At 43.0% G+C, this 15,101-nt stretch overlaps 1 protein-coding gene across 3 annotated transcripts in view; it reads right to left on the bottom strand.

Moving 5' to 3' along the window:
• Nucleotides 1-15,101, bottom strand: part of FAM120A (family with sequence similarity 120A) — a 110,082-nt gene that overhangs the window by 6,424 nt on the left and 88,557 nt on the right. Inside the window, exons 12-17 of one of the 3 annotated variants that reach the window (XM_054727056.1) lie at nucleotides 13,641-13,755; nucleotides 8,354-8,563; nucleotides 6,430-6,613; nucleotides 5,797-5,934; nucleotides 4,312-4,453; nucleotides 3,760-3,856 (exon numbers count right to left, since the gene is read on the bottom strand). In XM_054727056.1, the coding sequence (XP_054583031.1) occupies nucleotides 3,760-3,856; nucleotides 4,312-4,453; nucleotides 5,797-5,934; nucleotides 6,430-6,613; nucleotides 8,354-8,563; nucleotides 13,641-13,755 (886 nt within the window). Of the gene's footprint in view, nucleotides 1-3,759; nucleotides 3,857-4,311; nucleotides 4,454-5,796; nucleotides 5,935-6,429; nucleotides 6,614-8,353; nucleotides 8,564-13,640; nucleotides 13,756-15,101 lie in introns of those variants that run through there. The other 2 variants (XM_054727057.1, XM_054727058.1) reach the window with 2 other exon arrangements.

Genomic DNA, 15,101 nt, shown 5'->3' with positions numbered 1-15,101 from the left:
GTATTTTCAAACTGAGTATTTGTTCCATAAGTCCTCACTGAGGAATCTACTAGAGAAAGAGCATCAGAGAGACAAAATGGACCTGCAGACATAGGCTGGTGGGGCCTGGATGCACAGATGTATGGAACCTGGACAGATGGGGCTAAAGGAAGAGTGCAGCAGGTCACTGCTGTATGCTGGAACAATGCAGCCGATTACAGCACAGCAATTTTTTTTTTTTTAATGCAAGAATTGCAGGGCATATGCCAACGTTTTAGTTGTCCTCAGTGATGGTGCTGGTGATGGCAGTATTAATGTGCTGAGCTGCCTGTGTGTACTATATGGAATCCTACATAATAAAAGGGTGATATGCAAATCGACTGAATGGTGGAATGACTGGTCGCTATGATGTGCACTGACTACCAGGGTGCAGACTCTCAACGCAGGAGCTGCCCCCAGTCCACAGGCCCCGATCGCCCGATGGCAATGGCGAATGGGGAACTGGGGGTGGGTGGTGGCAGACGTGGGCGGCGCCAGGCCAAGGCCCCGCCCCGCTGGCTGCCCCACACATAGAGGGCGGCTGGCAGCGGGGGATGGGGCTGGCTAGCGGGCGGGAACAGCCAACCTCTCAGTCTCTCCCCTCAGCCGGCAGGGAACCGCAGGGAACCGGGGGTGGGTGGTGGCGGGGGTCGGGGCCAGCTGCCGGCAGCCGGGGAAGATGGCCCTGATGGCAGGCCAGGCCTAGGGACTATACCCGTGCACGAATTTCGTGTGCCAGGCCTCTAGTAAAGTAGATAACAGTTATGGGACATTCTAAGTTAACCATTCCCTGGGTTCTTAGGAACCAAGAGCCTCAGGATGGAAGCATATACAGATATAAACAGCAAAGGTTAAGTAAAATTTCTGAAGTTCTAAATTTGAATTGAAAGAATCAATATAAACTCTTGAGGTTTTCATTGAAAAGAAAAAGGCAGCAGCATACATGTGTGTACACAGCATACATGATATGCACGCACATATCATCCCTCTAGCTCTGTCCACAGGAAAAGCACAGAAGTCATGACACAACATGGAGAAAGGACATCTAGACAATGAAGAGGCCAAGTTGAAAGCACCTTAGACAGCAGTTTGAATTGGAAACCTTGGTATGAATTCATGAGGATTGTATCTTTTTAAAAAATATATTATTTTAATGTTCTTATTGATTTCAGAGAGAGGGAGGGAGAGAGAGATATAAACATCAATGATGAGAGAGAATCATTGATTGGCTGCCTCCTTACACCCCCTACTGGGGATTGAACCTGCAACCCAGGCATGTGCCCTGACCAGGAATTGAACCGGGACCTCCTGTTTCATGGGTTGACGCTCAACCACTGAGCATACCTGCCCAGCGAGGAGTCTTATCTTAGCAATACATATAGTAAAACGCATATATGTGTGTGCGCATATTCATGTATGAAGAAATGGAGCTGTGCCCATGTGCACAGAGTACCAGGAACAGTGACCAACCCCATGGCAGTCAGAGTGCACCAGTGCCTATACTATGGTATTGAAAAGCTGTTTCCTACTGAAGAAACCAAGAAACTAAGAGAAGTGGCTATTGCAGGTCTGCTGGGCTAAGTGACACCCTAGACAGAAAGCTACTGAGGACCTCAGGTCACAGCTAAAGGACGCAGTGACCTAGGACAGGCAAGGTGACTGGAACATCACATGCAGACCTTGCCTTTCCTATAGAAGCTATAAAACTCGGCACCAGAAGCATGTTCTTATAAAAATACTCCAATAAATAAAAAGAAATGATGGGTTGAGAACATCTTCGTTCTGCAATCCCTAGTGAATGAATGGTCTAGTCATTGCGGCACCAAGAGGGACCAACTCATAAAAATAGACAAGCAGGAAAGCACGCATCTGCAGGGATAAACCCGAGAACAAGGCAGCACTCAGACCCGCTACTGGCATATGAGAAAGAGTAGGCAGAGCCTCACTCAGTGTACGTGTACACTCAGCCGAATCCAGGTCTGTCATGGAATGCTTGGGCTGTGCTTCCAAGATTAAGTAAAGGACAAGAGAGAGAGAGAGACTGAAACAGCAACCAAAGAAAATGAACAAAACTCTACTGTGTCTAGGGACAACACACAAGAATAAAACCACAGAGAACAGTTCTGGGTCATGATTATTTTGGGCGGAGGGAGGAGGGAGGCATTGGGATAAGGAGCGAGGGGCTCTCAGTATGGCCGGTGATGGTATTCATCACATAGTGATGGCACATGAGTATTTGCCTTATAACGAGTTAAGCTACACATCTGTTTTGTGCAGTTTTTGAGAATTTATTGGACTGTTAAACTAGAATTCCCTTATGCTGGGTCACAAATTCACTGTATGCACTAACTTCTATTAATTAACTGGTAGCCTGCATTTTCTAATGTTTTCTAACTTACTAGGAAAATTCCCAAGGTATGTTTTATATTAAAGTGTATAAGCAATGTGCAGACAGTCCCTACTACCAGCTCAGGAAAGGCCCTTACCCACTAAGGATGACAAGAACATCACGAGGGCCATTTTCACAGAAGAGCTCTGGGCTGGAGCTGCGGGAAGGTTGTGGCTCCCTCTCCTAGGCCTGCTGAGAGGCTGAGTGCTCTTGGCTCAAAACGCACCTGTGCAAAGGCAGAGGCAGACTGAGCCAGCCCCGCCCCTTGCTAGACGCTGTGCTCACAGCAGAGAGGCTGCCTGCGTCCCTCTCAGGGAAGAGACTGGGCTCTGTACTTGATTTGTTTGATTTATTTCATTAAAACAAGTGACCAAGGTGCTAAGACCACCTGGAAAAGACAGTTTTATCTTCTGTTGGCCAGTTACGTTTCTAAATATGGGTTATTAATATATTAGTCACAAGAGTGCACGCTTTTTTTTTTTAATCCTCGAATCCTCACAGGAGGGTATTTTTCCATTGATTTTTAGAGAGTAGAAGGGAGGGGGAAAGACAGAGAGAAACATCGATGTGAGAGAGACACATTGATTAGTTGCCTCCCTCATGTACCCTGATCAGGGCCAGGGATTGAGCTTGCAACCGAGGTACATGCCCTTGACTGGAATCGAACCCAGGACCCTTGAGTCCGAGGGACAACATTCTATCCACTGAGCCAAACCGGCCAGGGCAAGAGTGTACTCCTCTCAATGTTTACATGAATGGCATCGGAATAAACTGTACACTGTGATTAAATACCATAATTCAAGAAGTGGGACGACATACTACAGTGTTAAAGCTGACTGGTATCATTCTCAAGAGGAAATTCACCAGGATCCAGATCCTATCATCCAAAGCAGAATGTTCCAGTCTTTCCTGAAGACAAGCACGTGACTTGTTTCCTCTTGGGATTATCCTTTAAGCAGCACAGCAGCCAGCAAGGGGTGGGATGAGAAGTTAGTCAAGATGGTCCAGGAGAAGGAGAAAAGCAGACCTCCTGTCCCAGCACTGAAAGTCAGGATTTTCTTTTTAAATCCTAAATGCTATTTACCTAATAATGTTTCCTAATATAAACACCATTAGCGGCCCTGGATTATTCTCTGTAAATCCCTACAAGCAGCTGTGAACCTGAGTACAAACCTAATGGAAATGATTTGAGGGACTTACAGAAGGGTGAGCACCACATGACACCATCAAGTTAGATGTTCCATAGAAACAGCCCAACAATACCCCGCCCCCTCTGGATACCGGCAATAAACACTAGCCTGGAAGACAAGACATTAGGGAGTAACCAGCACCAGCATTATGTGTGTTATTACCTGAATCGCACCCTGGTTTTTGTAACCTCTGCCATAGTACCTCCCACCTCTTCCAAATGTTCTGATCACTGGGGTGGAAATAACTCCTCTTGGACGCCTGAAGAATAAATCGGACAAAAGCAGAAAGACTTGAATCTGTTACAAACAGCACTTAAACCATTTAAAATAATATCAAATGGATTTAAAGGTATCTAATCTTATGCTATAGGAAGCACTGAGTTTATTAAATCATGGACATGTCAAAGATTGATTCCAAGGAATCAATCTTATTTTTCTTGGTTCATATCCAATGCATGCAATTTGAAAAATAATACATTTCAAACATACTACTGTTTTAAACATTTATAAATAGTTAGTTGAATAATGTGTGGATAATTGCTTGACAATTTAAATAATTACATAAAGGTATATATAATGCAATCCTATATAACCACTATGAATATTATAAAGAGTGTATTTAGTGATATAATAAAAATGTTTCTAGTAAACTGAAAAGCAAATAAGAGCTATTTTTAAATTCCTATAAATACATTTTCATTGATCAGCACTTACCCTCTTGCTGGTCCTCCAACAGAAACGACCTGTAGGGGGAAAGGCCCGCGGCCCCCTCGGCCCCGTCTGCTCCCAGCCCAGTGGCCGACCACGGTGCCAGCTATTTCTAGCTTCCCTCCCTGAGAAGGTATAGGTTGGATTCCTACACAAAAAATAGACAAAAAACAAAAACCCTTTAAAACCCCAGGATTAAGACTGGCAAAGAAAAACGAAAAACAGGGAAACATTTTCCTTTCAGTTGTGGTTTATGTTTTGCATGAAGCCCTATTTTGTTTATCTCAATATATCCAAAATAATATTATTTGAACATGTAATCAATATAAAAAGCTATTAATGAGATAATTTGCTCTGTTTTTTCCATATTAAATCTTTAAAGTATATTCTTCACTTAGAACACAGCTCAAGTGCTTGAGAGCCACATGTGGCCAGTGACTGCTACAGTGGACAGTGCCGATCTGAGCTCGACACCATCTGGAGAAGTTAGGAGGCAGGCTCCTCTTGTCATGTCACCCTAAGGTTCCCCGACCCCCATGCTCCCCCGACTGCAGGCTAGCAGAGATTCCAGTCCAGGGCCATGAGGAGCAGAAGCCAGCACACCTCACTGTGCTGCATGGCACAGGGACAGGAAGGAAAAAGCACCGACAGCCGGGAGAACCCAGGGGCACGCAGGTCCAGTGCGGGGGGACAAATGCTCCTGTGGCCACAGAGGGGCTGCACTCATCTGTTCGAGTCTCACTGCTACACAAGATCTCTCTCTCAAATCTCCGTAAGCACCCAAGTCATTGAGCTGGAAAACATTCCTGGTTAAAAGAGAAAGGCCTGCCTATCCTCAGTTACTTAAAAATGTATGTGGACACCCCTCTCGTGTAGCCTCGATGGCCAGTCCCCAAATGCAGGATTTGTGACAAAGCCTCAAGTCTCAGGCTTCGTATTACAGCAAGATCACACGACATGATTTCAAAAATAAATGTTAAAACTGTCTTCTCCCTTGTAAGCTTAATACAAATAAGAGAAGCAATGGGAATTTAAAATAAACAAACTCATTTATATATCTAATATCAGATGTTTCTTTTAAAATGTTTCAAACTGTGTTAAGTTTTTATGCCAGGAAATCTACTGGGGCCTTAGAATCTTCTATACATGCATAATCCTCTTTACCGGGATGGGCTGTTGGGGAATAAGGTAGGAAAGACACATCCCTGGGTATTACTGGGCAGCCGGTTCTATCACAGAAGTGATGGTTAGAGGACTGGGTGCACACAAAGCCTGTGTATGGACACATGATGGCCCAGAAGGAAGGCAGGGATGGGCCACAGCAAAGCTGCTGCAGAGACCTGGGGGCAGACAGGAGCTGGGAGAGGAGCAGAAACAAACGCAGGGGGAGGGGCTCAGGGAAAGAATGTGCTGCTGGAGTCAGGACAGAGAGGAGCCCGAGGAGCAGGGAAGCTGCTGGCGGAGAAGCTCTGGAAGGCCTGGCATAATTACCGCCCTGCGACTTGCTAGTCCTGCTGCCGTCACTGCCTGAGAAGGCTCCACAGTGTCCTGCTGCCGTCGCCACGCGGAAGGCACGGTAGGCGCCTGTTGCTACAGTTTCCCCATAGGGGCCTCCAAAGCCACAGACTCCTGTGGGACCCGGGTGGAGAGAGATGGGAGAAGCTGTGAGGAACCAGGTTCAGGGGAGAGCCCCGGTGGGTTTTCAGGCAGAGCAACCCCCATTTCCTAGGTTTTGTTCTTACACCATCAACGGCCAGGGAGGGGTCTCCCAACCCCTCCTGTCAACACCAACACTGTCCTGTCACTTCCCCCGATACTGAAGGAGCCTCCTGCAGCCAGGAGCTGTCTCGTGGCCCAGTCAGTATCCAGGAGGAGGCCTTGGCAGAGGAGACCTCACATGAGAAAAAATCTTTAAAATCTCATCACTGCAACAGCTTTTGTAGTTCCCTTTTTCCCTTTCCCAGAAACGCTTCTGGGATCTATTTGTTCCTTTCATAACTAAGCCTGATAGTTAATTACAGTGTCTCAACATGGCAAGATATGGCCCACTAAGGCCTGCAAGCTGTGTGGGCCTCTGTCTTCCCACACCAGCACGGTCCTACCTGCAGAGGTGGGCATACTCACCTGCAAAGCCACGCCCTCGGCCCTGAGCTGGGGGGACAGGCCCGAAGTGCCTCGGGTACACAGAGGAGGGGTAGAAAGGCAGCGCCGAGGGCGGTGGGAAGGGGAGCGGGAGGCTCTGCCGGGAGAAGTTCAGCCCTTCCAGGATGCTCTGCCGCATCTTTTCTACCTTGGCAGCTTGCTCAGCCTGCAAGTCAAGCGCAGCATGTGAAAACGTGACTTACAAGGTTCCCGCTGAATTAGAATGGACAGGAAAGAAGTGACATATAGGCTGCTGTGCCATGTCTAGTTATTTATCTGTAAACAGTCTGTCTGCTCAGTAGTACTTGTTTGCAGAATGAAAACATGACCGCAAGAGCAAAATTGCAAAAAAATAAATAAATAAAGTACCTCTTAATCTCAAAAACAAAAATGAATTTCTTCTATCTGAGCAGATCCTCAGGTGAGAACCATTGACTCCAAAAGCTATTAATGAAACTGTAAATTTGGTTCTCAAAATCAATGGCTAAGTCAAGATATCTCATCCAGTTTTCCTCTTTCCACTCATGCACCGCCGAGTAGATGATGCCTAGCTCACATCTTTAAAGTTGATTTTCCTCTCTTTAGTATTAGAGCAGGTGTTCACTGCATTTCAGAGAGTGAACTGTGGTACAGAGTGATAGATGCCTCCTCAGGGAAGCCTGGAGCTCGCTCTTCAGGATGGGACCTGACCTGTCTGCAAGACTGCCTATGAGATGACTGTTGTATCATTTCATGTTCATTACATCATGGAAAACAACATAACCTACACAGATGTGGAATATATAACCTGCGTGTGTCAAATGCCATTGACTTCAGTGCTATAACTCAGCTCAAAAAAGCTCATTCAACATCCAAAAAATTCAACTGGAGTGTCTTGTGAACAACCAATCTTTAACCAGAATTTGAAAATGTGCTTATGTCGTAGTAAACCAGTCCTTAGAGACTGCATGTTTTAAAGTCTACGGTTTAAAGGCTTGAACCAAATTTGAGCCTCTTCTAGGCAATGGGACCAAATAACCTGATAACCTACTTCACTTTATTTTTAAACCAGAATTAAAAAAAAAACACACACACACACAAAAAAAAACCAGTCAATCCTTTCTATTCATGAGCTCCACACATCTGTGAATTCACCTACTTGCTAAAATGTACTTGTAATCCCAAATCAATACTGAGCATTCTCATGGTCATTCACAGATGTGCAGAGTAGGGGACACTTTGGGTTTCAAGTTGAGGTTGAAGAAGATGACACTCTGCCTTTTGGTTTCAGCTTTTATACTGTAAACAAATGTCCTGTTCACCAGCTACTTGGTGGTGTTTAAAAGTGGTGACTTTGCTGTTTGATTTGGCCCCAAGCGCAGTGCTGAGTGCTATCGGTGTTCCTAAGTACCAGGCTGGGATAAGCACCTTATGGAGAAAATACGTGTGTTAGATGAGCTTTGTTCATTTCAGGCTGAGTAATAGCGCTGCTGGCCCTGAGTTCAATGTGAGTGAATTAACAATATATATTCATTAAGATGTCTTTAAATAGAAACACACATAAACAAGGTTATATGTTGATCAGTTGACAAAGATGTTGTCACTGGAGGATAGAGGGACCTAGCCTTGCATTTCCCCTACGAGGCAAGGTTCAGTATCTGCTAACCCAATGTTTGAGGCAAATTCATAGAACATAATCATGGTGATTAGTGAGAGTCTAATGTAAATGTGTATCCAGAGCTCAGCACTGAACTGACATTAACTCACACGTGGGCTGGACCCAATCTAAAACAGAATGCCATCACCTGGGGTCATTACAAATTTGGTATGAAAGATGACTGATTGGACAGTGAGCGGTATTTCCCTCTGTTTGAAGGTGGCCAGCCGGTCCTCCCCACCTCCACCAGACTGTGTTCCTGCAACTGACCTGACCATCACAGAGGTCGATGAGTGGGGTCTTTTCCCGGCTTGCTTTGAGGAGTTTGGACTGGAAGAGCTTCCCATCAAAATACATCCAAGGACAGCAGTGTTCCCAGGGCACGGGCTGGCCACATGCGTCGTTTGCAAACAGGGCCATGTCCACGCCACTCATGAAGAGAGCTGACAGCTGAATGCCTCGAGGGTCGAGGTTCTCAATCTTTAAATGGAAAAGAGTGATTTCTATGGAGTAAGAGTACTGCATTACCAAGTTGTCACAATGTCTGACTACAACTCTCACGGTTAACCAGGACACCCCTCAACCAGCCACCCTAAGCAAACCTGTTAACACCATACAGTGACCTAGCACTGGCCTGTTTCAACACAAAGACTTTTTATGTTAGTTAACATTTAAATTTAAAGAGACTATTTTATAAACATACTGAAACATTTCAATTTGAACGTGTGAAGCATTATACAAGTGTAAAATAATACTATGATTAAGGTTGACACATGATAAAGTAACACATTATAAATAGTCTCCTTAGCAATTAAGAAGCCCACAATTCATTTATGAAATAAAACTTTTACACTTCAGATTCTATATACTGGTAGTGAATTAACAGGAAGATTGTAAAAAGAAACATTCTAACAAGATTATGCATTTTTCAAAGTTATATTAAAAAATTACTTGTTATAATTTCATTCTAAAACTCGTACTTTGTTTACATTATTTTATATGTTAATGTTTTAGATAGCAACTTATTAATGAGACTGTCAAAATGTTTTAGGAGAAATGGATAGCTTATAAATGAAAGAACACAACAACAAAAACACTGTGTCTGAACCATGCAGACTATCAGAATCTAGAGGCTGTCTCCCCTTCTTCTCACTGGGTCATAGCGCTTGGAGCCCTCCTGTGTGCACACAGCTCTCTCGCCTAGATCTGCTGTGCAGGGTGAGAAACACTGACAAATACAGTCAACTCTTGATTATCTGTCTGTGAAGGACCTAGTTTGTGGATTATCCGGGACTGAGTTTTAGCTGTCCTGGTTTCTGTCTTCCCACATGGATGGAATCTCAAGAATGTTATCTTTACGGGTTTCAAACTAAACAATACTAAAAGTGGCAGATAAACTGGCTTTTCATTAAAGAGAAAAAAGATCATTTTAGTGCCAAATATTGATGAATTTATGAATATTTGTTGTTTTGTGCTATCAGTCCCCATTATTAGTTAACATTATGTTTTCCAACCATTTTTTAAATTGAAATATATTTTTTATTGTTGTTTTGTTTGATTGTTGTTTTTTTTTTAATTTTTAAGTCAATGCAGTTCAGAACTTCCTGAACCTGGAGAAGTCTCTCCACTCTGCTGGCCCCTGCTTCTCCCATGCAATGTTGGAAAGGGGAACTAAACATGTTCAGTTGAGGACAGGTGGGGTTAGGGTGATGGAATTAGATGCATTTTTATGTTTATGAGCAGAAAGTAGGGAAAAAGAGGGCAGACAGAAAGTGGAAATTCTGAGTCTCAAGGCAGTAACAGGGGCTTTCTCCTCCCTAAGAGCTGACCTTGCGGGAAGGTGCCAAGGCAGCAACCTGGCCTCCAGCCACTCCTTTACTGCTGGCCATGGCCTCTGGGCCAGGTCAAAGCCGAGGGAAAGGCAACAATGTGCTGTGCTGCTCGGAAGTCTGCTGGCTACAAAAGCTATGACAGGTGCCGGCAGCAGCCTTCTGCGGAAGCACGATGACGCTCCCATGTCTTTGTCACTGGTGTTGTTGGTCACATTGACAACAAACCCTTATTTGACTAATAAAGCTCAAAACCACTGTGGGCAGATGGTTACCTGAGTGTTGAGGTTAAGAAAGGACAGCTGATGTGTGGAGCACAGAAGCACCCTAGTTAGAGAGAATAATTGCCTTGTGAGCTGACGAGAGGAATGGAGAAGCCTACATTACCCACACACATTTCTTATTTTAAATAGCCTCTCCATTAGTTGAAATTTTGTTTTTATGGATTTAAAAAATCATTTTCAAGCCACTTAGTTTTAGTAATAACAACTACCATTAATTTATCAGAGGAAAATTCTTAGAATAAAAGTTGTCTAAATAATGGGAATAAAATCTCAGTTGCTGTGTATATTTTGCCAATTTTTTAATTACTTTATATAGCAGTTTGTACTTTTGTCCTTAAGTGTTAATTACACAAAGAATACTGTATACTAATTATGGGGAACTTAATAAATTTGTATCAGACACTGATCTAAGTATTTTTGCAGGTATTGCCTCATTTACATCTCAACAATCATGATGCAGGTGCTGCTCTTAATCCCCCACTTAATAGATGAAGAACCTGAACCACAGGAGCTCAAGGTCACAATACTGGTAACTAATAGCACCAGAATCTGGACCCTTGACCACAGAAATAGCCGTAATCCTCACACTCCAATCTCAGTTTCTTATACCAACCAGGATAAAATATTCAACATTATCCAAAGTTCCTCAACCTGAGAAATGTTGACAATATTTTCTGACTTTAAAGGAAATAAAGTATGGAATTTAATCTCTGCCCAATTAGGTCAAGAACCAAATTCCAGTAAAGTAACTTTTTCTGACTTCTAATTACTGGGCAGCAGACTCTTACTATGACTGGTCCTATTTACCTACATGTACAACAAGTCATAAAAGCACCAGACATGCTGCAGCCCATATGCCGTCTTTACAGCTCTTCATTTCCCATCTGTATATTTTGCACTTGGCATGTGAAACTATTAGAAGAATATAAGACAATTATAGGGATGTCAAGAGCAAGGAGAAAGAAACTGGACAAAAACTGGAACTGTGCAAAGGTCCTTCTCCTCACCCTTTACCCGCCCCTTCTCCAAACACAGTGCTGACTCTACTTAATGATTTCATTCCCCCTGGGAACCTAGGAGAAGCACATAATATACCAAAGAAAAGTGAGGGTGTAATCACAGCCCCAGGGCCTCAATGAGCCACACAGAACACGCAAATGTTTAGGATGCAGGGGGCGGACAGAGCACAGACCAAATGAAACTCTTATAAAGTCATTTTAACTAATAGTTTCAACATATTTCCCCACCAAACTTCCCACCAGAAAAGCCAACCAGAGGCCAAATTGTCAAAATTAGGTCTTTTCTTTCTCTTTTCCTGTTTATTCTCAAAGCACATGGATAGAAGTGGAAGAGAAACAGGGTCTGGCAATCCACAAACTGGATAATGGCCCTTAAAACACCACCAAATATCAAGAGTTGACTATATCCTACACAGTGAAAAGGTTTTTTATAGGAAAGCACTGTCATTGATTTTGATATATCAAAACAACTTTTAATGATTAAATGAAAAAGAAGTTTTAAAATTTACTTTTCTATCACTGAATTTTAGGACCCTCTCTCAGCTCTACATAGGAATTTTTGTAGCATTTAAATAATGATTATTCCTATCAGTTCTCAGTCTGATAGCTGAGAGTATCTTCAATCTTAAAAAAAAACAATTACCTCTACCCCCAAGGACAGCTATTGTTTTTTCTTCTCGTTCTTTCAAAATCTATGCTACTCACGGACGGAGTGCCAACGTGCAGGCTGCCCTTGGTGAAGGGAACACAGACCTCTAGACCACAAGAGTCAAAGGGACAGGGGTGGCCTGCAGTACCTGCACTTTCTAGCACAGCTCTAGACACCTAGCTTTAGATGAAGAGTCAGGAGAAACCATGAAAGCACTAAGACTTCAAAAGAACCAAAATGAAAGCTTAGAGTGTGACTGTCTTTCAAAAGTTATATCCTATGTGTTGATCCAAAAATGAAAAGGATATGGGAGAAAAGATGAACTTTGAGTAAAAGCAACTTGATGGTGAATAAGGCTTGGTGGGCATACCTGATACCTGGCGGTCTGATTTTCAGAACTGGGATGTCAATACTGATGTAATAATCTAAATAAGAGAAACAGGAAGTAGAGGTAGAGGGATGGCACCACACTCTAGTAAAAGTATTTACAACACCCCTGAGCACAGTCTGGTGATGAAGATGGTGGTGGCACCACAGTCTAGGACACAGGAGGTAGAGCCTGTGCTTAGTACCAGCCTCTCAGGGGACACCCGGCCAAATATTCTAGAACAAAAAACTTAAGTTCAAAACCATTAGAAATAATTTCTGTCTAACAAACAGAAAAGCTTAATCTACAGAGTAAAGAATACAATTTGAGGTAGATTCTCCTACGGTTTGTTATCTTATTTATCTTGTTTCAAAGTCATTAGAAGCCTAAAGTGACCACAATGACATGGGCTCCCCACAGCCAAGGGTCACTCAACACCAAATTACTGAATTTAACTCAATAATTTAGGGAAACCAGAAATTTATTGAGCCCCAATTGTAGAACACTAAAAATCTATGAAGTGAGCCTAAAACTCCCCCTTAGGGAAAGAACGCCTTCATAAAGAATGGCAAAAAGATCTAAAAGTGAAGGCGATTTCATCAAAAGAGATTACTTGATTACAAATCAAATTTTGTAAAACAAACAAACAAATAAATAAATAACCAACAGCAAAGAAAAAAAAAACCCTATGCATTAAAAAGAAAAGGCGGATTCACTAATTTAGCTAACTCTGAAAATTCTTGAACTTTCTAAAATTTGGTGTAGAAATTAGAAAGCAAGTATAGCCATGCGAACACAGCAACCAATAAAAGTGCACTAAAAAGATAAGCACACTGAAAAATCAGGTGACAACGTGGAGAAACTAATATTGTTAAAACAAAGAATAAAAGGAATTACTAGAAGGGAAAATTAAAAGAAATACGATGTTAAATACCGACTAAAAGGGCACAGGAATGATGATATAACGTTGTTCTTCAAGTGTTTTTTTTAAAAGGGATTAACAATATTTGGAGGACAAAGACTATGGTTTTTGTTTTGTTTTTAGAGAAAACGAATGTTGTAATTAGGAACAACAGAACGAATAAGAAAAAGATCCTGGCCAGATGTTAGGAAATTCTTAGGACCAAGCCCTCCCTCCCAGGGTTTGGGGTCCCCACCTGAAATAAAAGGCAAGTTCATTTCATGATGTGAAAAACACGAATAAAACACCCATTGGTATACAAGGGAAAATAGCAGACAAAAGTAGACTTGACCATTTCAATAGCTGGGAAGGAAATTTCCTTTGCCCTGAAGGCTCTCAAGTTCTCTTCCTGAGCATTACTAGTTTGATGTCCTCAGCGGCCAGGTGAGGTGAGCTGTCCCTGGACTCCAGAGCCAGGCTCCAGGACAAGGAAGGGGGTGTTAGTTACCTTGAGCTCCTGCAGCTGATCAGGCTCGTAGAGTTTGGGGGACAATGCCTGAGCCAGGAAGGCATCCAGCTCCTGCCGACGCAGTATCCGTGCTCCAGGCCACTGCACCATGTACCTGCAGGGGGACAGGAGAGGGCCTGCAATTAGGGTGCAGCGGTCCCCAGTCACATGCGTAACCTGGTGTTCAGGTGACATAAGCAAAGGAGGCTTATACAGACTTCTTACCCAGCTTTCCTAGTTTCAGTGATGATGCCACTTACAAAACCCAATCATCACCTGGCCAATCAGCATTCTAGAGTAATTAAAAATAACACACTAAATTTATACATACTGAAAACTAGCTGGTTGGTGATTTTTGATACACGTCCCTTTTGTGAAGTATTTAAATCCTGAAAACACATAATATGTACCAAATTTATATGCTTTATCTACTTAATTCAAGACAGGATACCCAGGAGGCAAACCCCAGGTCCAAATAAGACAGATGAATCCCTTGATGAAGTGTCTCATGAACCATCTGCACAAGGGGACCCAGCAGTGGCCGGTGATGTACAGGGATGAAGTGGAAAGGAAGACCAGGACGAGAATTCAAGCTGCAGTCTTCAGAATGCATGCCTACAGTCCCCGAGCACAGCTTTACTGGGGGCACCCTGAGTGAGCAGCTGGTGGGAACGCAATTTCTAAATCGACAACTTCCATTCGCCTGAGAACCACCAGGTGTCCACATTACCTTTTTCCCACCAATCCTCTTCCCCTTATTCACCTGGCAGTGCAGACACCCGTTTCTGGTGAGAGCCTGAGGGACTAACCACTAAGAACTTGGTCATAAGTCCTGTTCAAGTCCAACAGTTCTTAGTTCTCAGCATCCAGCAAACTTGAAGGGTGACCTAATCAAGTTGCCAGCTGATCACTAAAAACTTCTGGTGATAGATTCCTATGTCATCTCTGCATGACACGCCTCACAAAGCTATTTTTAGTCCCGTCTGCCAGGGAAGTTTTCTTGGGCTTAACATCTAAGTCAACAAAACGAGAATCAGAGTTGGTGCAAAGCCCTATCTCTTTTTTATAACAATTAATATTCACCACAGGACCATGAACTAATGGGAGGAAGAGGTTCCATCCAGTTCATTAAGAGAAATATTTTCAATAAAAATCCCAGCACTGCTCACTAGGTGCCAGGCATTGGTCTAATCATTTATATGCATTGGCTCCTCACATGGTCACAGGAGCTCAGAGAAGGAACAGAAGCACAGAGCTTAGATACTTCATGGTAAAATTACGTAGCCTTAGTAGGAAGTAAATTAACTTCAAAGTAAAAGAACAGTGGATGTTAAATCTCTGTAGTATTTCTATCTGATCAGATATACTTTAAAGAACGATGTAAAAGTTTTATTTCATTAAACTGTCAATATTTGCAATGACAAAAATAACATCCTTTGCAACTGTTTGAGTGACACAAAT

The sequence above is a fragment of the Eptesicus fuscus genome, chromosome 15 (assembly GCF_027574615.1).
Source record: "Eptesicus fuscus isolate TK198812 chromosome 15, DD_ASM_mEF_20220401, whole genome shotgun sequence".
NCBI classification, from domain to species: Eukaryota; Metazoa; Chordata; class Mammalia; order Chiroptera; family Vespertilionidae; genus Eptesicus; species Eptesicus fuscus.
Note: the sequence above shows the minus strand (reverse complement) of the source record. Positions and strands in the feature narration are given on the sequence as shown.